The following is a 26690-nucleotide window of genomic DNA, read 5'->3' as shown; positions in this document are numbered from 1 at the left end:
AATAAAACAAATAAGGATAAAATGAATAGCAATGTCCGATGTTGTCCTAATTTTTCCTTAACTTAAGAAAACCACATGGACATCTTAAGCAATTGTGATAGAGCAGGGCTGAGACCCTCTAGCAGATGCCACAAGGAAACACCGTTCATAATGACCCAAGGTTACACAGGAAAAAGCTCTTAATACACTTCAGCACATCAAACAATGTTTTTCAGTTATCAGCAATGTGTTAAATATTATAAAAAATGAAAAGCATGCATCCCAATCCATGTTCTTGAAGGGCTCACATCTAGCTGGGGGCACATGACAAAGTCAGGCAATAGCTAGCAGCGCTGCCATATGTGATGTGAGTCAAAGGCAAGATAGTCTACACAATAGGAAAGGGTCTGTCTCTGCAGACTGAAATGGAGGAAGCCACCTCAGACAGACAGTCTGCAGGCACGGGAGGAAGCAGAGAGGAGACAGCCAGCAACCTGGTGAGACCAGAGATTGAAAGAGCTGGAAAGCAGAGATGCCAACATCGACCTTTCTAGGCCAGAAAATTCACAGAGGAAAAACTTGCAGGTCCAACCTTCCCAAATGGGCTCACTAGGAGGAAGTTATTTGTACAAGGTGAGCAAAAATCAGCACTGGAGCTTCCTCCAAAGTCAGTTCCCTTTCCACCAAACCACAAACCTAGAGGGATCACTAACTCAAGGAAAACTATAATGAAATGAGGAGTCGCCCCTAACAACCTCCTGCCAGATTCCACTGTCTCCCCTTCCTGTGTCCCCTGCAGAGTCAACTTGGGGTCCATCATGTCCTTGCTGTGAAACAACAGGAGAATAGCTTACCTTCCCCCACATGTACATCCACAAAATGGGTGCAGTGATGGTTAACTGCCTCACAGGCCTGTGAAGACTCAGTGAGTAATGATGCCTCATGCCTCATGCCGTGACCAGCACACAGGGAGACCTTACTAAAGGCTAGATAGAGGGGCACCTGTGTGGCTCAGTGGTTGAGCATCTGTCTTTGACTCAGGTCATGATCCCGGAGTCCTGGGATTGAGTCACACATCAGGCTCCCTCCCTCTGCCTATGTCTCCACTACTCTTTCTACTCTTTCTGTGTCTCTCAAGAATGAATAAATAAATAAAATCTTCTAAAAAAATTAAAAAATAAAGGCTAGATATTATTCCCATCCACTTTCATCTTCCTAAAATGCCCTCTGTTCACAGTATCAAATCTATCAAATCTGACAACTCAAAGGGACACCATGACCATAAGAATCAAAATGTAAATAGAAATATGGCCATTTGAAGCAGGCTATGTAACTACGAAGGGTCATCAGGATTTCAGAGGAGAATAAACATGAAAAGAGGGCATGAGTGGAGAAGCAAGCCTCCTGGAATGTGCGTATGATGGATTGGGATGGGTGTCTAAGTGGAGAGAAATGAATGCTGCCCTAAAGAGTCTGGATTTTATCCCATCTGCAAAAAAATTGTGACCCTATGAAAGCTTCTGATCTGGGGAAGACAGTGACAAAAGCACATGATGGCAGCAAGCAGCAGTAGGAATGCAGGGAAGTGGATGGACGGGATCTGGCAAGAGCCAGCAGACCAGCTAACCGGGTGCCTTTGAGGGCTACCGAGGAGTAGGAACTAATAAGTCCATAAAGGATAAAAAAGGGGTCCTTTCTTTGTGATTAAAATCAAGTCTGCTTTGATCCTGGTTTCTGGAAAACCTATTTCCTAAAGATTGTGAGACTTCCAAGTGGCAGTTGATGCCAAAATAAATCATCATGAAAGCCCAGACTAAATTCCTCCAACCTTAACTTCCTATTTTAATACGGAAAAAAAAAAATGTATCTGGCTATTTAGGGTGGCCTCTATTGGGATTAGATTTTGCTCACCCACAGAGTGACCAAGCTTAAAACTACTATGGCTAAACCGTCATGTAAGCTTTCAAAGGCAGGGGTCTAGTCCATCTTCTCTGTGTGCTTGCTTATTTTAGTCCACAGCTAGCAGAATGAAGAACAACACACTAGTCAGTTGTTAGATGTGGTCATGAGGAAGTGAGTAGGAATTCCCCTGGCTTCCCCTTCCCCTGGAGGGATTTGTGAGAAGCCAAAATGAAGAGTGTTCTCGAATTTTGAAACTCAGTTCACAGTTACTGAAAGAGCCAGACTCTGGATCCCTCCCACCTCACCCCACTTCAGATTCCAGATGCAGTTCCTTTTGACAAATAATAACAGCAGCTTCAGTTTTCTGAGGGTGATCATCCTCCCACCTGCCCATTGTCTTTTTAATGCGCAGGAGCTCTGCTCAGAACACTCTCGAAGGCAGAGCTGTTTCATTTACATGCTGTCTAGCCAAGAACATGGCAGATGCCTTAAGGGTCCTAACGAGATGCTCACTTCATAGTTTCCTGCCATGATGAGTTTAGCAAACTTCCTGGATCCTGCCACGTTACAGCGCTCTCCAATGTTAACAAAGTTGGTGTACGGTCCAATCCTGAAGGGTTCTAGACCTTAAAAGGAGAAGCATTTTGAAAATTTCCTGAAAATTCATATGATGACATTAGACACAAAGAAACCAAATGTTTTCATGAGAAAGAAAAGACATTTCAGTGGCCCAGCCCACATGACTAGACAGGATCCCTGATGCAGGATTAGGACCATGGTCTTCTCCAGGGATCTAAACACAACAAAGGCTATATGTCACAGCTACATTTACAGCCAGAACTCCCAAAAGAAGTATTTTAGGAATTTAGATTCAAAATTTTTCTAAAGAACTGCATCATGCCAGCTCGGAGAAACAAGAAAAAATTACTGTCATATCTCTATTTAACCAAGACTGTGTGGCAAAAGCCATGAAGTTAGAATCAGAAAGATTGCTCCACAGTGGTCCACTCAGACATCAGCTTGAAGCCAGGGGGAGCAGGGTTTCATAATCTCCCCAGCAATGCATTTAGAGCTTTACCTTATGTCTTTGATCGAGAGGCCAAGAATCCATAACCAGCAAGGACAAATGGGGTCACAAGGAAGGACCCAGCTGAACCCTGGGAGACAGAATTTGCCATGGCACACACACCATGCATGAGCTGAGTGGATGCTGGGAAAAGCAGGGCTCTCTGCACCCCTTTCCTTATTTGCAAAGGGGACATAACATCTCCCCTGTTACAAGCCAGTTGGGGGGCAAACACCAGCTTTATAATTATGAACACATTAACAGAGATAAAAAGCAATATGTAAAGTATCACTACAGAAACAGCCTGTAACTGTTTTCATTCTACTCATTATATTTAAAGTATGAGGAGAGGGAATCTTGCAGGGCAGGTTACAGGCAGGATCTAGGGACGGCCAGCCTCAGGTTCAAAGCCTCGTATAGTTATCTCAGTGCACAATCCAGGGCTTTCTTTCATCATCTCTGACGATATAAAAGACAGACATGAAAGGATGTTCATACATTTCATAACACTATTGTAAAAATCAGACTAGAGAACACTGATAAGCATATAATTAGCACGGCAATCATAGCTATTGTTGTCAATAAAACAAAACGGCTTTGGAGTCCTTTGCCAAAGTACTGGTTGAGGATGTACAAAATATCTGGGAGAGGAAAATAATGAATGTAAGATGAGGAATTATGAAAGTATCCCAGATTGCTTAACAGACTGGGGAGACCATCACTTTCCTGTTTTGTCCTGTGATTTCTTCCCATCGGTAGTGACCCTCCATGTGAGCCTGAGGGCGTCCCCGATCCTTAGTCAGACCCTGGGGTTTGCGGGGCCAGCAACACATAAATACTGAAGAGGTCCCACATCATCACTCTATGAGCACCGCATACAAAGTGCTTCTCATCTGTTATAAATGCCAAGTATCTGATGTAAAAACCACATTTTTTTTCTTAAGTGTGCTATCTATAAAAGAACAATTTAAAAGAGTATGTTTGATGTCATTCTTTTAAAATCTGATTGAAGGTGATTTTTAAAGCTATTAGAAATACCACATGAAAGTCAAACCAGAAGAAGAGGATTCTTTTATTCTTATATATAAATTCTTTTTAAAAATCCTATCTAGGGGCACCTGGGTGGTTCAATCGGTTAAGTGTCTGCTTTTGGCTCAGGTCACAATCCTGGGTCCTGGGATGGAGTCCCAAATCAGGCTCCCTGCTGGGAGCCTGCTTCTCCCTCTCCCTCTGCCCCTCCCCCCTGCTTGTGCTCACTCGCTCTCTCAAATCAATAAGTAAAATCTTAATTGAAAAAATTAAAATATGGGGATGACTGGATGGCTCAGTGGTTGAGCATCTGCCTTTGGTTCAGGGTGTGATCCCAGGGTCCTGGGATCAAGTCCCACGTCAGGCTCCTTTCAGGGAGCCTACTTCTCCCTCTGCCTGTGTCTCTGCCTCTCTCTCTGTGTTTCTCATGAATAAATAAAATTTTTAAAAAATAAATAAATAAAAATCATACCTAAGTGGTTCTATTCTTGTTTCAACTGTGGCAATGGCTATTTTTTTAATATTTTATTTATTCACTCATGAGAGACACAGAGAGAGGCAGACCCAGGCAGAGGGAGCAGCAGGCTCCCTGCAGGGAGCTGATGTGGGACTTGATCCCAGGACCCTGGGATTACGCCCTGAGCCAAAGGCAGATAGATGCTCAACTGCTGAGCCATCCAGGAGTCCCAAAGGCTGACTACTTACACTGTTAGCCCTTGGCTAAAGTCAGTCAATAGTTTTAAGATCCGAGGATGAAATAAACTATCCTACCACACCTCTCTCTGACAAAAGCCACTTTCTGGGGTAAGGGATGTGTCATCACTCCCTAAATCTCACTTCCTTTAGTCTCATTCTATTTTCTGGAGAATAAAACGAAAACAAGTAAGACTGAAGAGGATTTTTAACCCTATTTCACACTCACTCACTGGGATGAATTCAATGAAATAAATTCTGAATGAGAGAAGGAGGTGTTCCTTTTGCTGATCCTTGTATTTTATTTCAATTTTCTTGGAGGAACGTAAGGAACAAAAATATTTCAATTCGGAGAAATATTAAATTCTAAATTATCAGGGTGCATAATTTCCCATGTGTGCTATTTGTAGGTTTTCTAAGGGTCTGTTTATATACATATAATTTTTTATTGCTTTAAAAATACTACCTCAGAATATATCATTGAAATATTACGGGGAAAACATAAAATTTAAAGCTATTTTTCTAATGGTTGGCATGTTTCTTTTATTTTTTAATTTTTAATTTTTTCTTTTATGATTGTTTTTATTTTTTATTAGTTCTATTTTATTACTTCTATTACTGTTCCTTATTGGAACATCAAAGCACCAAACATAATAGTCAATATCACACCTATTTGTCAAGTCTTGAATAAGTGACAAATCTAAGATCGAGACAATAATATTTTTGAAGCAAGTACGATTTTCTACAAAGAGGCTGCCATCATTACAAACCATAGAGCCCTGGCAGTCTGGAATTTTCAATAACCAATAGCAAGTCTGATGATTAAAATGGTTAGCTTGTGGCCAAAAGTATGTTTTCAGAGCAGTGTCTAATAGAGCTGGGGCCGTATGAGTTCTAAATCTAAGCAAAGGCACTGCCTGGGCAAATCACCTGTGCACATTTCCCATGCCTCATCTCCACCAGAATTCATTTAAATGTAAGAAAAACATGTACACTTCTTTGACCTAAGAAACAAATTGCTTGGCACACACGTCACCACCACTTAGAATAAACATATGAAATTAACCCACAAATGGTTTCTGAAATTATAAAAATCATATCTTTATCACTTACCAGATAGTAACATATGCTCCTCAAAAACAGTGGCTGGTGGAACTCTAGGCTTACAGTTTTTCACAGCTTTAGCAATCTCCCTAAGTTAGAAGAGAAAACACGACATCCGTTAATTCAGAATAAAATAAATTTAATTAAACTAACCTCCAGCTATGAAATTAAGTCTATTTAACATAAGTATGCACATAATTATATACCTAATTCCAAATGTGCAGCAACAGTTATGCCTTCGGTTTCCTCAGCAATGTAGAAAATGAATGTGTAAACTTTAACTTTTTTGTATTTTCCCAGTCTGGTGTGTACTCACTGCACCACTTTTTGCCCTCAGAGATATAAACCAAGGTACCTGACGGTTTACACAAATGCAAACAGCAAATCTCCTCCTATCTTTCCCAAGCCCATGAATTTCCTTTACTCCCTGAAATATGTGCTTGCTTCTTAGTGGCTTAAAAGGAAAAAAAGGCTTTATCATTGAGAAGGAGGAGCATATGGGAGAGGAGGTACCAGGAACAGAGGCCTGTATTTTTAGGTCTGTTTTCCCAAACACAGAAAGCACATAGTAGGGCGGGTACAGAGTAATAAATCACTAAGGTCATAACTCTTAAAAATTTGCATTGATAATGCATGTACTTCTTTTTTATTTATTCATGACAAACACATAGAGGGAGAGACAGAGACACAGGCAAAATGAGAAGCAGACTGCATGCAGGGAGCCCGATGAGGGAGTCAATCTCGGGACTCTGGGATCACACCCTGAGCCAAAGACAGATGCTCAACCACTGAGCCACCCAGGTGTCCCATTTTATGCATATACTTTTTAACCTTATTGGCTGTAGTTAATTAGGTCTTTGATCAACCTGGAAAAATCTGGCTCCTCCACTAATTTATCAGAGCCAGTATGAACTCCACTCTGCTGCCCCCTAGATTGGCATGCAGATGTCGAAAGCAAAAGCAGCAAACACAAACACACACACACACACACACACACACACACACACACACAGAGGCAGACAAGTACCTTAGGGAAACAGATAACAGATAAGACATATATATACCTGCATGTAGATAAACCCATACAAAGAAACACAAATACACGGGTATTTTTAAAACAACTTTTTAAAAAGAAGAAGATAATCTTACAAACAAAAGGAGATCCAAAGATAAGCTACATTCAACTATTGACAGCTTTTAGATATTATTTGGGGTGCCTGGGGGGCTCGGTCAGTTAAGTGCCTGACCTTCAGCTCAGGTCATTATGCCAGGGTCCTGGGATCGAGCCCTGCATGGGCTATCTGCTCAGTGGGGAGTCTGCTTCCCCCTCTCCCTCTGCCGCTCACTGTGTGCTTGTTCTCTTTCTCTCTCTCAAATGAATAAATAAAATCTTTTTTTATGCTTTTTTTTTTTTAGATTTTTATTTATTTACGAGAGAGAGAGAGAGAGAGCGGCAGAGACACAGGCAGGGGAGAAGCAGGCTCCATGCAGGGCGCCTGATGTGGGACTCAATCCCGGGTCTCCAGGATCAGGCCCTGGGCTGAAGGCAGCGCTAAACCGCTGAGCCACTCAGGCTGCCCAATAAAATCTTTTTTAAAAAAAGATATATTTAAAAATTACATAGACTCTTAAGGGAGCCCATCAGAAACCAACAAAAACATTGAAATGTTAGGTAATTAATTCAGAAACAGTGGACATATCGCGTGCATGAAAACAGACTCAGAACAGTGAGATGACTGGCTCAAAATATGATCATCAATCTCTGTAGAAAAAAACAAACTACATTAGAAACGACAAATACCCACCAGTTGCTTCGACATGGATGGAACTGGAGGGTATTATGCTGAGTGAAATAAGTCAATCGGAGAAGGACAAACATTATATGGTCTCATACATTTGGGGAATATAAAAATAGCAGAAGGGGGAAAAAATAGTAGAAGGGAATAAAGGGGAAAGGAGAAAAAATGAGTGGGAAATATGAGTAAGGGAGACAGAACATGAGAGACTCCTAACTCTGGGAAATGAACACAGGGTGGTGGAAAGGGAGGTGGGCGGGGGATGGGGGTGAGTGTGTGACTAGCACTGAGGGGGGCACTTGATGAGATGAGCACTGGGTGTTATGCTATATGTTGGCAAATTGAACTCCAACTAAAAAAAAAAAAGAAAAAAAACAAACTACAAATAGTCCTAAACTATACTCTATTCCACTGGACTGTAACACTCTTACAAGCCACAAAATGGCAAGGATTTGGACACATCCTTTACCAGGCTCTTCTTCCACATCCCTGTGCTTTATATGTTTTGTATGAAGCCATTGCTTAATCCAATGACTGTGTGACTTCTCTTGACCTTAAGGCTGTCTTACCGTCTTTTCCTTCCATGAGAGAACTAATGGAGACATGTATTTTTCACAATATAAAGTTATCTGAGTTTGCCGGGGCTGCCAAGATAACATACCACAGGCTGAGTAGCTTAAACAGCAGGAATTTCTCAAGGTTTAGAAGCTAGAAGTCTGAGACAGAGGTTTTGGCAGAGCTGGTCTCCTCCCAGGCTTCTCCACCTTGTAGCCAGCTATCTTCTCCCTGTATGTTCACTCCGTTCCTTCCTCTATGTATCTGTGCCCTAATCTCTTCTTTTTTAAAATCTTACTTAAATGTAATTTATTAACATATAATGTATTATTGGTTTCAGAGGTAGAGGTCAGTGACTCATCAGTCTTATATAACACCCGGGGTTCATTACATTATATCACATGCCATCCTAATGTCTTCTTCAAAAGACACCAGTTATATTGGATTAAGGTCCACCTATAGAATCTCATTTTACCTTTATTATCTCTTTAAAACCCTATCTCCAAATACAGTCACACTCAAAGGAACTAAGGGTTGGGACTTCAACACACGAATGTTGGTGGGTGGAGGACACCGTTCATCTTGTAAGGAAAGATAAAATATTTAGAAGTGATTATTACCTGATATGATCTGGTGACGTACCACAGCAACCACCAACTATATTGACCAAGCCATCCATAGCAAACTCCTGCATTTGGGGGGAAAAAAAAGAGTTTCACAGAGTCCCTATGAATTCTATTTTTTTTTTAAGATTTTATTTATTTGAGAAAGAGAGAGAGAGAGAGAGAACACAAGTGGCAGGGAGTGGGGCGGGGGGCAGGCAGAGGGAGAGGGAGAAGCAGACTCCCCACTGAGCAAGGAGCCTGATGCAGGACTCAATCCCAGGACCCTGAGATTATGACGTGATCCAAAGGTAGATGCTTAACAGACTGAGCCACTCAGTCACCCCAAGTCCATCAATTCTAAACTCACCTCCACCAATTCAGCACAAAGAGATTACATTTCCTGAATAATGAATTTTTCATTAAAAAGAATTAAACATACTTAACCCAAGACATAAAGCTTTCACATACCCTGAATGTGAGTTTAAAAGCAGAGCATAGTTTAGATACTATGAAATCCTTTATATCATTTAAAGTGCAATGACAATCATTTGCCTACTTGATCATAATAAAGTTGTTTTTTGTTTTTTGTTTTTTTTTACCCTTATGCTGAGCTGAATGAATGTGAGTTGGATAGTGTATTAAATAATGCATAAAGTGGCCATTAATTTTAACACTTAATTTTAAATTTTAAAAAGTTAAGAATTCAGGGGCATCTGGGCGACTCAGTTAAGTCTGCCTTCGCCTGAGGTCATGATCCCAGGGTCCTGAAATAGAGCCCTGTGTTTGTCAGGCTCCTTGCTCAGTGGGGAGTCTGCTTCTCCCTCTGCCTCTGCCCTTCTTCCCCCTCATGCACGTGAGCATGCTCTAATAACTAAATAAAATCTTTAAAAATAAATAATTAAAGACCTAAAAATTCAGTTCCTCAGTCACATTTCAAGTTCTCCATAACCATATGGCAGTGGTAACCTACTGGTCAGTGTGGGTCTAGAGTTCAAACACATGCTAGTTAGCAAAGGACAACCTGACGGAGCCAGGAAGTCAAGAAACTGAAAAGTCAGAGTACTAGAAAGATCATCTACTAAATAAGGCACTGGAATCACAAGAATTAAGTCAGAAATCAGAGATAATGTTAGTGAGCCAGAAGCTAAAAGTTCAAGGAAAGAGGAAGAGACCCAGGGGTTAGTTTGGTTGGGGCAGAGTCGGGGAGGGGAGCCACCACTTGGGAGGGTTGTAGAGGACAGCCAAGTCTCAATTAGTTTGGGTTGGATCTGACTGGGGACTTTCCCAACAGCCACCAGTGCAGGATGGGGAGACAGGGAGCCCCTCCCCCTGGCTCTATCATCTTAACTCAGAGTGTCAAGCCTTTGTTATCTATACACCAGGATTTCTTTAGGAGAAAAATCCTCTTCTAAATATTCTAAATCTAAGATTCCATTTCTCTATCTCTTAAAAACCAAAGTGAAAGACCATCCTTCACCTTTAGCTGCATGGCCATCATTTGCGGAGTTTCATCGTAGTCACCAAATGTGTTGGGAAGACCTAAGAAATCATATTTCAAGCATTACTGAAAGCCATCTTAACAAATAGGCTATGGTGTTTGTGAAGACAGTAGTTAAAAGTCAGAAAATGTTATATTAAAAAAAAGAGAAAATATTACATTTATAATTAAATGGTGATTACTTGCAAAAACAATAGTTTCTAATATTGACCATAGTAAACAGAGATACCACACCTCCCCTCCACACCCCCAAAAAATCACAGAGGCAAAATAAACTATTTCTATTCCATTTGATAGAAGAATCACTATTATATGGGACAGAATTTCTCCACTGCCACCCCTTCCCACAAAGGAAACTCAACCTTGCCAGCTAGCTGCTTGGGGTAGAGGTTGGGGGAGTATTACATACCCTTTGAACTAATGAGCACCTGATATGTGATTTAAAACAAACGCAAAATACAACCAGTCTTCTTTCAAATAAATTTTCCCAAGTAAAATTCTGGCATCAAACTAACCAATTTCCTGTTTTTATTTATTAGCCCTTTCCAGTTATCTTACTCCTTGTGGGAAATAAAATTTGCTGAGCAATAAAATATATATATTGGGAGAAAGAAAGTTGGAAAATGATTTTTTAGCCCTAAGTAGCTAAGCAAATGCTCAAATACATTCACCAGGAAATCTGGTTAATCCAGAATAGATTACCAATTTCTAATTGGATAGTTTGAGAACTGTCTATAAATATCTTAAAATATATATAGTAAACTAGAAGTGCTAACTTCTGGAAGGGAAAAAGCTGACACATAGATTGTTAATGCAGCAGAACAGAGAAGAGGGCTCTCTCCTCTTCTTTGCACTCATCTCTTTGGCCACATTCACAGGGCCAGCGCTGTCACCTAGAGTAAGGTTGTGATCAATTATGTAACTAGGCTTCATTCCCCCAAAGTTCTCTCTAGTCCTGAAGCTCTTAGGGTGAGTCAGACTATTCCTTCAAGTCTAGAGGCAAGCAGTAGTCTAGACCCAAATACCCTTCATTTGGAAAACTGCCATTGCATGTCAACTATGTAAAAGACCTACAAAAGAAACTCTTTCAGCCAACTCTTTTAACTCTACCTACCTCTGTCCTGTGTATCTGGATTTCCCCACGTGCAACTCCCTAGAAATACATACCTGCATTGGGATAACAGAGGACATAGGCTGTTGTACATTTTCCAATTGTTTCAATAAAAGGTCTCATTTCAGCCGCACCCAGAGCACAGTTTAATCCGATACTGTAAAAACCAAAAGAAGAGATGAGGAACATCATCCTATATACAAAGTACTTACGTTAAGTTTATTTAACAAACACACAGAACACCCATTCATGATAAAAACTCTCAGAAAACAGGGACTAGAAGGGAACTTCATCAACTTGATAAAGAGTATCTAAAAAAAACCCTATAGCTGACATCATAACTTAAGGATGTAAAACTAGATGCTTTTCCCCCAAGATGGGAAACAAAACAAAGAATGCCCATTTTCAACTCCTACTCAACATCATATTGCAAGTCCTGACTAGTGTACGAAGAGGAGGAAAATACAAGGTATACAGATTGGAAAGGAAGACATAAAACTGTCTTTGTTCACAGATAAGACAGTCAATGTAGAGGGGGTAGGGAAAGATGGCGGAGGAGTAGTCACCTGTCGGCTCTAATCAGGCCAAAATTAAAAATCAATTAAATGAGATGCAATCCAAACTGGAGGTCCTAACGACGAGGGTTAATGAGGTGGAAGAGTGAGTGACAATGAAGACAAGTTGATGGCAAGGAAGGAAGCTGAGGAAAAAAGAGAAAAATAATTAAAAGACCATGAGGAAAGGTTAAGGGAAATAAGTAACAGCCTCAGAAGGGAAAATCTACATTTAATTGGGGTTCCAGAAGGTGTCAAAAGGGACAGAGGACCAGGAAGTGCATTTGAACAAATCATAGCTGAGAACTTCCCTAACTAGGGAGGGAAACAGGCATTCAGATCCAGGAGATAGAGAGATTTCCCCCCCCTAAAACCAATAAAAACCGTTCAGCACCTTGACATTTAATAGTGAAACTTGCAAATTCCAAAGAAAAAGAGAAAATCTTTAAGGCAGCAAGAGACAAGAGATCCCTAACTTATATGGGTAGAAATATTAGATTAACAGCAGACCTCTCCACAGAGACCTGGCAGACCAGAAAGGACTGGCAGGATATATTCAGGGTCCTAAATGAGAAGAACACGCAGCCAAGAATACTTTACCCAGTAAGGCTCTCATTCAGAATAAAAGGAGAGATAAAGAGCTTCCAAGATAGGCAGAAATTGAAAGAATATGTGAACACGAAACCAGCTCTGCAAGAAATATTAAGGGGAACTCTGTAAAAGAAAGAGGAAGTCCAAAGAAATAATCCACAAAAACAGGGACTGAATAGGTATCATGATGACACTAAATTCATATCTTTCAATAGTAACTCTGAACGTGAATGAGCTTAATGATCCCATCAAAAGGCACAGGATTTCAGACTGGATAAAAAAGCAAGACTCATCTATTTGCTGCCTATAAGAGACTCATTTTAGACCTAAGGACACCTACAGCCTGAAAATGAAACGTTGGAGAACCATTTATCATTCAAATGGTCCTCAAAAGAAAGCTGGGGTAGCCATCTTCATTTCAGATGAATTAAAGTTTGTCCTAAAGACTGTAGTAGGAGATGAAGAGGGACACAGTATCATACTTAAAGGATCTATTCAACAAGAGGACCTAACGATCACGAATATTTATGCCCCTAATGTGGGAGCTGCCAAGTATATCAATCAATTAATAACCAAAGTTAAGACATACTTAGATAATAATCCACTAATACTGGGAGACTTCAACACGGCACTTTCTGCAAATGACAGATCTTCTAAGCACAAAACTCGAAAGAAACAAGACCTTTAAATGATACACCGGACCAGATAGATTTCACAGATATTTACAGAACTTTACATCCAAACGCAACTGAATACACACTCTTCTCAAGTGCACATGGAACTTTCTCCAGAATGGACCACATACTGGGTCACAAATCAGGTATCAACTGATGCCGAAAGATTGGGATTGTCCCCTGCATATTTTCAGGCCATAATGCTTTGAAACTTGAACACTATCACAAGAAGAAATTTGGAAGAAATTCAAACACATGGAGGTTAAAGAGCATCCTGCTAAAAGATGAATGGGTCAACTAGGAAATTAGAGAAGATTTAAAATGATTCATGGAAACTAGTGAGAATGAAGATACAACCATTCAAAATCTTTGGGATACAGCAAAAACAATCCTGAAAGGGAAATACATCGCAATACAAACATCCCTCAAAAAATTAGAAAAAAATCAAATACACAAGCTAACCTTGCACCTAAAGGAACTGGAGAAAGAACAGCAAATAAAATCTAAACCAAGCAGAAGAGAGTTAATAAAGGTTCGAGCAGAATTCAATGAAATAGATACCAGAACAACTGCAGAACAGATCAACAAAACCAGGAGTTGGTTCTTCAAAAGAATTAGTAAGATAGATAAACCGTTAGCCAGCCTTATTAAAAACAAAAAAGAGGGCAGCCCCGGTGACCCAGTGGTTTAGCGCCGCCTGCAGCCCAAGGCATGATCCTGGAGACCCTGGATCGACTCCCACGTCAGGCTCTCTGCATGGAGCCTGCTTCTCCCTCTGCCTGTGTCTCTGCCGCGCTCTCTCTCTCTCTCTCTCTGTGTCTCTATGAATAAATGAATAAATCTTAAAAAAAAAAGACTAATTAATAAAATCATGAATGAAAAAGGAGAGATCACAACCAATACTAAGGAAATACAAACGATTTTAAAAACATTATGAGCAGTTATATGCCAATAAATTAGGCAATCTAGAAGAAATGGATGCATTTCTGGAAAACCACAAACTACCAAAACTAGAACAGGAAGAAATACAAAACCTGAACAGACCAATAACCAGGGAGGAAATTGAAACAGTCCTCAAAAAACTCCCAAGACACAAAAGTCCAGGGCCAGATGGCTTCCCAGGGGAATTCTACCAAATGTTTAAAGAAGAAACAATACCTATTCTACTAAAGCTGTTCCAAAAGATAGAAAGGGATGGAATACTTCCAAACTTGTTTTATGAGGCCAGCATCACCTTAATTCCAAAACCAGATGAAGACCCTACCAAAAAGGAGAATTATAGACCAATAACCCTGATGAACACAGATGCAAAAATTATCAACAAGATACTAGCCAATAGGATCCAACAGTACATTAAGAAGATTATTCACCATGACCAAAAGGGATTTATCCCCAGGATGCAAGGCTGGTTCAACACTCATAAAGCAATCAATAGATAGATCATATCAACAAGAGAAAAAACAAGAGCCATATGATCCTCTCAATAGATGCAGAGAAAGCATTTGACAAAACACAGCATCCATTCCTGATCAAAACTCTGCAGAGTGTAGGGATACAGGGAACATTCATCAGTATCTAAAAAGCCATCTAGGAAAGCCCACAGCAAATATCATTCTTAATGGGGAAACACTGGGAGCCTTTCCCCTAGGATCATGAACACAACAGGGATGTCCACCCTCACCACTGGTATTCAACATAGTACTAGTCCTAGCCTCAGAAATCAGGCAACAACAACAAAAAAAAAAAGGCATTCAAATTGGCAAAGAAAAAGTCAAACTCTCCTCTTTGCAGATGACATGATACTGTACATAGAAAACCCAAAAGACTCCACCGCAAGATTGCTAGAACTCACACAGCAATTCATCAGTGTGGCAGGATACAGATTCAATGCCCAGAAATCAGTGGCATTTCTATACACTAACAATGAGACTGAAGAAAGAGAAATTAAGGAATCAGTTCCATTTACAATTGCACCCAAAAGCAAAAGATACCTAAGAATAAACCTAACCAAAGAGGTAAAGGATCTATACCCTAAAAACTACAGAACACTTCTGAAAGAAATTGAGGAAGACACAAAGAGATGGAAAAATACTCCATGCTCATGGATTGGAAGAAATAATATTGTGAAAATGTCAATGCTACCCAGGGCAATTTACACATTCAATGCAATCCCTATCAAAATACCATGGACTTTCTTCAGAGAGTTGGAACAAATCATCTTAAGATTTGTGTGGAATCAGAAAAGACCCCGAATAGCCAGGGGAATATTGAAAAAGAAAACCAGAGCTGGAGGCATCTCAATGCCGGATTTCAAGTTGTACTACAAAGCTGTGATCATCAAGACAGTGTGGTACTGGCACAAAAACAGACACATAGATCAATGGAACAGAATAAAGAACCCAGAAATGGGCCCTCAACTCTATGGTCAACTAATATTTGACAAAGCAGGAAAGATTATCCACTGGAAAAAGGACAGTCTCTTCAATAAATGGTGCTGGGAAAACTGAACAGTCACATGCAGAAGAATGAAACTAGACCACTCTCTTACACCAGACACAAAGATAAACTCAAAATGGATGAAAGATCTAAATATAAGACAAGAATCTATCAAAATCCTAGAGGAGAACACAGGCAACACCCTTTTTGAACTCAGCCACAGTAACTTCTTGCAAGATACATCTACAAAGGCATGAGAAACAAAAGCAAAAAATGAACTATTGAGACTTCATCAAGATAAGAAGCTTCTGCACAGCAAAGGATACAGTCAACAAAACTCAAAGACAACCTACAGAATGGGAGAAGATATTTGCAAATGACGTCTCAGATAAAGGGCTAGTTTCCAAGATCTATAAAGAACTTATTAAACTCAACACCAAAAAAACAAACAATCCAATCATGAAATGGGCAGATCACATGAACAGAAATTTCACAGAGGAAGACATGGACATGGCCAACACGCACATGAGAAAATGCTCTGCATCACTGGCCATCAGGGAAATACAAATCAAAACCACAATGAGATACCACCTCACACCAGTGAGAATGGGGAAAATTAACAAGGCAGGAAACAACAAATGTTGGAGAGGATGTGGAGAAAGGGGAACCCTCCTGCACTGTTGGTGGGAATGTGAACTGGTGCAGCCACTCTGGAAAACTGTGTGGAGGTTCCTCAAAGAGTTAATAAAAGAACTGCCCTACGACCCAGCGATTGCACTGCTGGGGATTTACCCCAAAGATACAGATGCAGTGAAACGCCGGGACACCTGCACCCCGATGTTTCTAGCAGCAATGCCCACAATAGCCAAACTGTGGAAGGAGCCTCGGTGTCCATCGAAAGATGAATGGATAAAGAAGATGTGGTTTATGTATACAATGGAATAGTCCTCAGCCATTAGAAACGACGAATACCCACCATTTGCTTCAATGTGGATGGAACTGGAGGGTATTAAGTTGAGTGAAGTCAATCGGAGAAGGACAAACATTATATGGTCTCATTCATTTGAGGAATACAAAAAGTAGTGAAAAGGAATAAAGGGGAAAGGAGAGAAAATGAGTGGGAAATATCAGACTCCTAATTCTGGGAAACGAACAAGGGGTTGTGGAAAGGGTCGTGGGTGGGTGGTTGCGGTGACTGGGTGACAGGCACTGAGGGGGGGACCTGACAGGATGAGCACTGGGTCTTATGTTGGCAAATTGAACTCCAAGAAAAATATATAAACAAAACAAAACAAAAAAAACTGTCAATTTAGAAAATCTCAAAGAATCAACTAAAAAATTCTTGGAACCAATAAGCAATTATAGCAAGGTTGTAAAATACAAGGTTAATATACAGAAGTCAACTGTTTACCCATATACCAGCCATGAGCTACTGAAATTAGAAATTAAAAACAGTACCATTTACATCAGCATCAAAACAAATTAAATAGTGGGGTATATTCTAACAAAATATGTACAAGACTACATAAAGAATACTATAAAACAACACAACTCTTAAGAGATAAATCAAGGCAAATCTAAATAAGTGAAAAGATATTTCATGTACATGAATTAGGAAGACTCAACATTGTTAAGATGCCAGCTCTTCCCAATTTTATTTATAGAAAATTCATTCACACAAATCCAATGAAAATTTTAGCCAGTTATTTTGTAAATATCAACAGCCTGAGTCTAAAGTGTATATGGACAGGCAAACAACCCAGAATAGCTAATATGATATTGAAGGAGAAGAACAAAGTCAAAGAACTGACACTACATGACTTCAAGACTCACTAAAACCTAAACTAATCAATGATATTGGTGAAAGAGACAAATAGATCAATGGAATGAAATAGAGAGTCTAGAGAAAGAAACACACAAATACAGTCAAAGACCATTATCACTGACAAAGGAGCAAAGGCAAGCCAAGGGACAAAGGACTTCCTTTTCAACAAATGGACATTCACATCTAAAAAAATTCAACAAGAGACAGACCTTACATCTTCCACAGAAAAGTAACTCAAAAGGCATCAGACCTAAATATAAACAGCAAACTATTAAAGATATAAAGATATATTAAAAGATAACACAGCCTGAAGCTAATACTATATGTTAACTAACTGAATTTAAATAAAAACTTTAAAAAAGAAAAAAAAAGAAAGAAAGAACACAGGAGACTTAGATGGCCATGAGTTTAGCCATGAGTTTTTAGATAAAATACTGAAAGTGGGATCAGTGAAAAAAAAAATGGATATACTAGATTTCACTAAAACCAACAACTTCTGCTCGGTGAAAGACACTATATTGTTAAAAGCATGAGAAAACCACCACAGATTGGGAGAAAATATTTGTAAATCATATATTTAATAAAGAAATGATAACCAAAAGTAAAAATTCTTAAAACTCAATAATAAATATACATGCATCCAACATTGGAGCAAAAAAATATATAAAGCAATTATTAACAGAGCCAAAGGGAGAAAGTGACAGCAATACAATAGAGGACTTTAACACACCACTTCCATCAATGGTGATCATCCAGAGAGAAAATCAATAAGGACACATTGGCCTTAATACGACATATTAGACCAATGAGTGTAACTGATACCTATAGAACATTCCATCCAAAAGCATCAGAACACACTCTCGTTCTCAAGTGGACACAGAACATTCCCTACAACACATGGTAGGTAGGCCACATAACAAGTCTCAAAAAAATTAAAGAAGACTGAAATCATATCAAGGATCTTTTCCAACCACAATGGTATAAAACCAGATAAGATCAATTACAGGAAGAAAACTGGAAAAACAGTAAATAGGTGGAGATTAAGCAGGTTACTGAACTACTGAGTCACAGAAGAAATCAAAGGAGAAATTTAAAAATACCTAGAGACAATGAAAACAGAAATATGACACACCAAAATCTATGGGCAGCAGCAAAAGTGACTTTCTAAGAGGAAAATTCAGAGTAATAGAGGCCAATCTCAAGAAATAAGAGAAATCTCCAATGAACAATTTAACTTTACATCAGAGGAACCAGAATTAGAATATACAAAGCCCAAAGTCAGCAGAAGGAAGGGAATAATAAAGTTCAGAGTAAAAATAAATGGAATAGACGAGGGACCCTAGGTGGCTGTTAGGATAAGCAAGCAGCCAACTCTTGATTTCGGCTCAGGTCATGATCTGTCAGGGTCCTGAGATCGAGCCCCAAGTCAGGAGTCAGGCTCTGTGTTCAGCAGGGAATCAGAGCTGCTTGAGATTCTAACTCTCTCCCTCTCCCTTTGCCCCTCCCCCACTTGTGCACGCGCGCTCACGTGCTCTCTCTCTCTCTCTCTCTCTCAACTAAATAAATAAATATTTTAAAAAATAAGTAAATGAGCCTAAAAAACAAATAGAAAAGATCAATGAAACTAAGAGCTGGTTCTCTGAAAAGATAAAATTGACAAACCTTTAACTAAACTCACTAACAATAAAGGAGATGGCTCAAATAAATAAAATCAGAAATGAAAGTGGAGAGGTTACAACTGACACCACAGGAATATAAAAAATCATGAGACTATTATAATTATTATTTTTTGACTATTATAATTATATGCAAACAAATTGAACCTACAAGAAATGGATAAATTCCCAGAAACTACAACCTTCCAAGACTGAATCACAAAGAAAAAGAAAATCTCAATAGACTGATTACTCGTAAGAAGACTGAAGCAGTAATCAAAAACCTCTCAAAAAACAGAAGTCAGGGACCAGAAGGGTTCACTCGGAATTCTACCAAAACATTCTAAGAAAATTTAATACCTATCCTTCCAAAACTATTTCCAAAAACTGCAGAGGAATAAATGCTTCCAAATCTCCGTAAGAAGTCAGTATTATCCTGATACCAAGACCAGACAAAGACACTCGTCTCTTCAAAAAAGAAAATTGCAGGCCAATATCCCTGATGAACACAGATGCAAAAATCCCCAACAAAATATTAGCAGACCAAATTCAACAACACATTGAAAGGATCATACACCATGATCAAGTGGGATTTATTCCAGGGATGCAAGAATGGTCCAACATCCTTGGACAAGTCAGCCAATGTTATATACCACGTGAATACAATGAAACATAAAAATCATAGGATCATCTCAAAAGATGGAGAAAAAGCATCTGCCGAAATTCAACATCCACTTATGATAAAAACTCTCAACAAAGAGAGTATAGAGGCAACATACCTCAACATTATATGGCAAACTTACAAGTAATGGCATAGTCAATGGTGAAAAGCTAAAGCCTTTCTTCTAAGATCAGGAAAAGACAAGGATGCTCACTCTCTCCACTTTTATTCAACACGGTATCAGTCTTAGCTATAAGACTTAGTTACAAGTCTTAGCTATAGCAACTAAAAAGAAATAAAGGACATTCTATTGGAAAGAAGTAAAATTCACTATTTGCATATGACATGATTCTATATATAGAAAACCCTAAAGACTCCACTAAAAAACTGCTAGAACTGATAAATGAATTTAGTAAAGCAGGACACACAATTCTTGTCACCAAAAAAAAATTTGTTGCATTTCTGTACACTAAATAGCAAACTATTAGAAGGAAGAATTAAGAAAACAATCCCATACAATTGCATCAAAAAGAATAAAACACCTAGAATAAATTTAACCAATAGGGTGGAAAAACCTATATACTGAAAACAGTAAGACACTGATGAAAAAACTGAAGATGACACAAAGAAATGGAAAGATATCCATGCTCGTGGAATATAAGAATACTATTAAAATGTCCGTAGTACCCAAAGCAATCTACAGATTCTATAACAATCTATGGTGCAATCACATTAAAATTCCAATGCATTTTTCATAGAACTAGAACAAATAATCCTAAAATTTATACAGAACTACAAAAGACCCTCAAAGCCAAAACGATCATGAGAAAGAAAAAAAACCTGAAGATATCACATGCTCAGATTTTAAATCATACTACAAAGCCATTGTAAAAAGTATTGGCATAAAAATGGACACAAAGATCAATGGAAGAAAAGAGAGCCCCAAAATAAACCCATGTCAAGTAATTTACAACAGAAGAGGCAAGAATATGCACTGGGGAAAGGACAGTCTCTCCAATAAATGGTGTTGGGAAAACCAGATAGCTACATGCAAAAGAATGAAACTGGACCATTTTTTTTTAACACCATACACCAAACTAAACTCAAAATGGATTAAAGACCAGATCATAAAACTCCCAAAAGAAAACATAGGCAGCAAGCTCCTTGATATCAAGCTTAGCAATGGTTTTTTGAATCTAATTTCAAAGACAAGGGAAATAAAAATGAAAATACACAACTGAGACTACATCAAACTAAGAAAGTTCTGCACAGTAAAGAAAACAATCAATAAAACTAAAAGCCAACCTATGGAATGGGAGTTGTCTACAAATCATACCTCTGGTGCTCGCTTCAGCAGCACATGTACAAAAACTGGAATGATACAGAGAAGATAAGCATGGCCCCAGCACACAGGTGACATGCAAATCATCTATCTGATAAGTGGCTAATTTCTAAAATATTTAAAGAAATCATATAACTCAATAACAACCAAAAAATCCAATTAAAAAGTGGACAGAAAAAAAAAAGTAGACAGAAGAGCTGAATAGATATTCTTCCAAAGAAGATATTCCACCAACAGACACATGAAAAGAAGCTTAACATTGCTCATCATCGGGGAAATCCAAATCAAACCCACAATGAGATCACCTGATACCTGTCAGATTGGCCAGTATCAAAATGGCAAGAAACAAGTGTTGCTGAGGATGTGGAGAAAAGAGAGCCTTTGTGCACTGTTGGTGGGATGGCATACTGGTGCAGCCACACTACAGGAAACACTATGAAGGTTCCTCAAAAAATTAAAGATACAAATACTAATATGATCCAACAGTTCCACTACAGGGCATCTATCCAAAGAAAATAAAAACACTAATTAAAAAAAAAAAAACCACATGTTCACTATGTTCACTGCAGTATTACTTATTAGCCAATCAGGGCGTTATGCCAAGTGAAATAAGTTAGACACAGAAAGACAAATATCACATAATTTGACTTACATGTAGAATTTTAAAAAAACAAAACAAATAGGGCATCAGTAAGGCATCTGCCTTCAGCTCAGGTCATGATCTCAGGGTCATGATCTCTGGGATCGAGCCCCACCTCAGGCTCCCTGCTTAGCAAGGAGTCTGCTTCTCCCTCCCCTCAACCCCCTGTCTGTGCTCTTTCAGATAAATAAATAAAATCTTAAAAAAAAAAAAACCCAGATTCACAGGTGTAGAGAACAGACTGATAGTTGCCAGAGGGGAGGGGGTTTGAGGGTGAAATGGGTACAAATCAAGAAGCACAAACTTCCAGTTACAAAAGATTAAGTCACTGGGATGTAATGTACAACATGGGGAATATAGTCAGTAATACTGTGTTAACTTTGTATGGTGACAGAAGATAACTAGATTTATTGTAGCAATCATTTTGCAATGTATACAAATGTCAAACCACTGTGTTATATATCTGAAACTAATATAATATTTTAAGTCAGTTATACCTCCATTAAAAAAAAAAAAAAAAGATTGCTAGGTCCTGTGCATGACTAAGTTACAAGCCTCAAATAAACCTGTTCTGTTGCACCAGTTTCCAGCTCCACTTGGAATGCTTGTACTCTGTTTATCTTGTGCTACTGTCATCCACACTCAACACCAGATAATAAACTGAAATTTTTTTATCATCACATTATCAGTAGAAAGGATCCTAGACTTTTGCTAAACTTCATTCCAATCCTAACTCATCTGGTTCAATAGTTAGGTGGCTTCAGTTCCTCATTTGCTGCAGAGAAAACTATGCCTAACAGGCAATCAGGGTCAAATGAAAGTGAAATCAGATATGTGAAAATGTTTCAGGAAAATACAGTCCTTATCCTATCTGCTCATTCTGATATACCCATCTGCCTTTGCCTAGCAAATTCTGACTCATGCTTCAAAAACCAGCTCAAATGTCACCTTCTCTACAAAGCCATCCTTGCCGCAAGGACACCATTATAGGTGGATAGGATGGATCCTATGTACTGCCAGATTTTTGTTCATATTTCTATATACCAGTTGACATTTTACATCTGAATTCACTTATGTATTTCTCCAAGTGTGAACTGTTTCACATTTGCCTGTATTCCAGGGCACAGAGTAGGATTTCAATTAATGCTCAATGAATAAAAATTATATAAAGGCTCATTGTTACTCATTATTTTGTTAACATATGTACAGTTTGCAATAATCAGGAATTAATAAGCAATCGTTTCTCACAGTCACCTTGTTACATACTATCTGTTTATATATGTGTGTGTATATACATGTGTATATATGTGTATATACATATATACACAAATTTATTAAAAATCATCATATATTTGTTAACAGGACTCCTCTCTACTGAGATTGACCCTCAGTATTGAACTAGAAAGAAAACCAGTAGGCACTACTCAGAGTTCCAAACCTGGAACAATATAAACAGGACCTGATACAATTCTCCAATTCCTGGGCTGCCGTCTATCTGCCTACCTGCCCCTTCGGTCTGTAAGATTCACAACAAATTGGAGACCAGATATATTCTCTCTGTGAAAGGGGTACAGATGAATGTTGAAGACATAGACAGACTTATAGGATAACAATTTTTAAAAAATTAACCGCTGAGGGGATCCCTGGGTGGCTCAGCAGTTTGGTGCCTGCCTTTGGCCCAGGGCGTGATCCTGGAGCCCCGGGATCGAGTCCCACGTCGGGCTCCCGGCATGGAGCCTGCTTCTCCTTCCACCTGTGTCTCTGCCCCTCTCTCTCTCTTTCTATATATATCATGAATAAATAAATAAAATCTTTAAAAAAAATTAACCACTGAGTGGGTCAAAAGTCAAAATTAACTTCATGTTTGCTTAAGGAACAAATATAAATTTTTGAAACTCCATAATAATACCATCTGTGGATTCCTGCAAGTGAGGCAGGGCCAGGAGAACATCCTCTCAGGATGCCTTCTGAGAACATGACAGTTGGGGCAATGTACATGTTCATCTACATATCTAGGGATCATGAATTAAGATCATGAATTAAGACTCAGTAAAGGGGATGAATGAAAGGAGGAATGCTCAGAGTATATGAGGAAAGACAAAAAAAATTCAAGAGTAAATTAGATATTGTTTGTCATCAGAGACCCCTACACTTTACTATCTTTACTTTTTCTGTTAAACATTTATTGCAGCCACACTACATGCCAAGGACTTTATTAAGCACTACAGAAACAAATGATTAAGACATTGCTCTGAAAAAGCTCATAGGCTGTAAAGGAGTCAATCACAGGCAAGTTCAATAGTTACTTTCTTAATTATCAGCCCCAATCAACCGGATGACAACACACTCTAAATTAATAGCAATTTTTAAAAAAAATTCACATTAACTCAACTGTAAGACATGTCATGAAACCAAAAACATTAAAACATGAAAAAAACCCATCAAATAATTGATAAAATGTGGTATGGCACCGTGGCTACAAGCGTGCTCCTATCACCAGATTCACTACTGACTGACTTGATGTTGGGCAAGTGACAACCCAAGTGTCTCTATTCCCTTTTCATCAAAATGAGGACATGAACAGCAGTGCCCACCTCAAGGTGTTGCAGCTAGAATTAAAAGAAATAACTCACATAAAGCATTTAAAATAGCAAGCTCTCAATAAATGTCCATTACTATTATTTTTGTGACAAAAATAATACTCAGAGTGAGAACATCAACCTGCGCTAGTCAGAAAGGGCAGGTTCCCTAGAAAGGACCCTGGAGATGATTCTTAAATGCTAACAAGGAGCCAGCAAGAGTATGACTGTGTGTGTGTGTGTGTGTGTGTGTGTGTTGGGCAGGGGCAGGCACAGCTTCCAGGCAGGAAGATCAGTAAATGCATGGAAAAGGCAAAGGTGAAAATAGTACATACTGTTGGAGGTTCCATTTCATTCATGGTATACAATGTAAAACATTTTTGATAAGATAAATGGAAGATATTTTAAAATAGAATGCAAAAGCCAGGTTAATTTTTTTTTTTTTTTAGGATTTATTTATTTTAGAGAGAGAGAGAGAGAAAGCACAAGCAGGAGGGGAAGAAGGAGAATCTCAAGCTGTGTTGAGCATGGAGCCCGATGCTCCATGACTTTGGCTCGTGACTTGAGCCAAAATCAAGGGTCAGACGCTTAACTGACTGGGCCACCCCGGCACCCCAAAACCAGGTTAAATTTCAAGATAAAAAATCTGACCTTTAGAATTCCCACCTTACCCCAAGCTGGACTGCTTCTGTTTGCCCCATAAGCAGGAAGTGAAAAAACCTTGCAAAGCACTGCCCTAAGAGCGTAAGCACTGGCAGCAGTTTTATAGCATTCCAACTGAGTCGAGCATAGCCATACATTGTGAGGGGCACATTTACAAATAAACAGACAACCATGTGCCCAATCCCAGGGGTAGGAGCAATCTCCCAGCCCTTCAAATCGACCCCTTCAGGCAGTGGTCTTCTGATGTCCTTAAGGAAAGTCTGAATGTACTGCCCAGAGAGCCAGCGTCCCATTCAGGCAGTTCAGCAGAAATATGCAGGAATGATACCCTCCCAGGGAGAGTTCTGTAGGCATCAGGGAAGATCCCTCTAAAAGGAATGGAGTCAAGGAAAGAATGATCACTTACCAGAGTGGGCTTGCATGAGACACACTGATGACAAATGCCTCTCCTGTCTGTCCAGAAAGAGTTCGCCCACTTTTATCAATAATTGTCCCCGAAATCTGAATTAACAAAGTAAACACAGTCCATGATAGACTCAAGTTAAGAACATGGTCACAAACATGAAATAAAATGAGTATGCTAACTTTGTTGTTTTACAAGGAAGAAAAGTGTAGAGCTCTCCCCAAGGAAGCACTTTTCATCACAGTTAAAAAGGACACAGGCAAAGTGATTGTGGGGAGGAGTTGATAAGCCAGGGAAGTCGGGAAGTCAGGAAGTCAGGGAAAGTCACTGAGGCAAAAGCAGTGACCAACAAAGATTTAGAATTCACACATCCAGTGCCACTGCAGAAGGCTTTCCCAGAGACCTCAGGCTGTCCCAGCTGTCACACCTCTGGTTCATCTAACACCCCTTGATTTGATGCTATTCTTTTCCCAACAAGAAATCCTGGGACTCTCTGGTGGATTGGCCTCCTTGCAGGTTGGTGTTGTCATTTCTGGGTACTTTGATCAGCATGCAAGCCCCCTCTCCTGGGGCTCTTATCAGCGGGAGTCTCTAAGACTTTCACTTCAGGAGACCAATTCATCAAGGCTTCTTTGGAATACCCTGCCTTTCGCCAAACATTTCTGGGTTCATTTTCTTAGCATTTCCAGAGCTGAGCCTGCCACTGGTCTACAGCTGGTGAACTGGGGAGAGGAAACCGAAATGGGTGGTTCCTAATAGATTACTAAAGATAGTTCCGTGTTGGGAAAATGAAAACCCTACCCTCAAAATGACAGTATTAATAAAAGACAAAATTCAGCATGCAAATTCTCGAACTTACGAAGATAGGCCTGGGGGAATACTCCTCTTCAAAAAGTGTTTGGAGTGCAAACAAGGCTGCCTGTCAGAGGTAAAAAGAAGACAGCTTTATTTTTGAGAGACTGTATCCTTGGACAGTCTAACTGGCTAATCAGAATGCCACCTCTTCCCAAAACTCTCTAGATAAGATAGACATCACATTCTCTGGGGAAGAGGCATGTCCTCCCTGTAAGGTACAATCCCAACACCCCTTTCTTAAGTAGAACACTGTACATACTGAAACAAAACAATATGAGAGTTTACAAACTAATATTAGTTTACAAACTAATATTTCCTCCGAAGAGGAGCTCAAGAGCTATGCTCTTTCTTCCTTTTCCCAGTCAAAATTAAGTGAGAATGCCTCCATCTTCCACATCCTCATATATACACAGTCGGTACAGAGCGAACGGTGTGTGTCATTACAAACAACAGTGTGAGCTCAGAATGGTCTGC

The 26690-nt window shown here is 39.3% G+C and overlaps 1 protein-coding gene and 1 non-coding gene across 4 annotated transcripts in view; one reads left to right on the top strand and one right to left on the bottom strand.

Moving 5' to 3' along the window:
* Window positions 1–26690, bottom strand: part of MTR (5-methyltetrahydrofolate-homocysteine methyltransferase) — a 106330-nt gene that overhangs the window by 65380 nt on the left and 14260 nt on the right. For 2 of the 3 annotated variants that reach the window (XM_041749065.1, XM_041749066.1), the window contains 7 exons: window positions 26221–26280; window positions 25365–25459; window positions 11395–11495; window positions 10207–10268; window positions 8745–8812; window positions 5783–5862; window positions 2395–2507 (listed from right to left, as the gene is read on the bottom strand). In XM_041749065.1, coding sequence (XP_041604999.1) covers window positions 2395–2507; window positions 5783–5862; window positions 8745–8812; window positions 10207–10268; window positions 11395–11495; window positions 25365–25459; window positions 26221–26280 — 579 coding nt within the window. Of the gene's footprint in view, window positions 1–2394; window positions 2508–5782; window positions 5863–8744; window positions 8813–10206; window positions 10269–11394; window positions 11496–25364; window positions 25460–26220; window positions 26281–26690 lie in introns of those variants that run through there. The other variant, XM_041749067.1, reaches the window with a different exon arrangement.
* On the top strand, window positions 21076–21187 carry LOC121488505. Its single transcript, XR_005987124.1, has one exon. It is a non-coding gene; the product is annotated as a U6 spliceosomal RNA (small nuclear RNA).

Source organism: Vulpes lagopus, chromosome 3 (genome assembly GCF_018345385.1).
Source record: "Vulpes lagopus strain Blue_001 chromosome 3, ASM1834538v1, whole genome shotgun sequence".
Classification (NCBI taxonomy): Eukaryota; Metazoa; Chordata; class Mammalia; order Carnivora; family Canidae; genus Vulpes; species Vulpes lagopus.
Note: the sequence above shows the minus strand (reverse complement) of the source record. Positions and strands in the feature narration are given on the sequence as shown.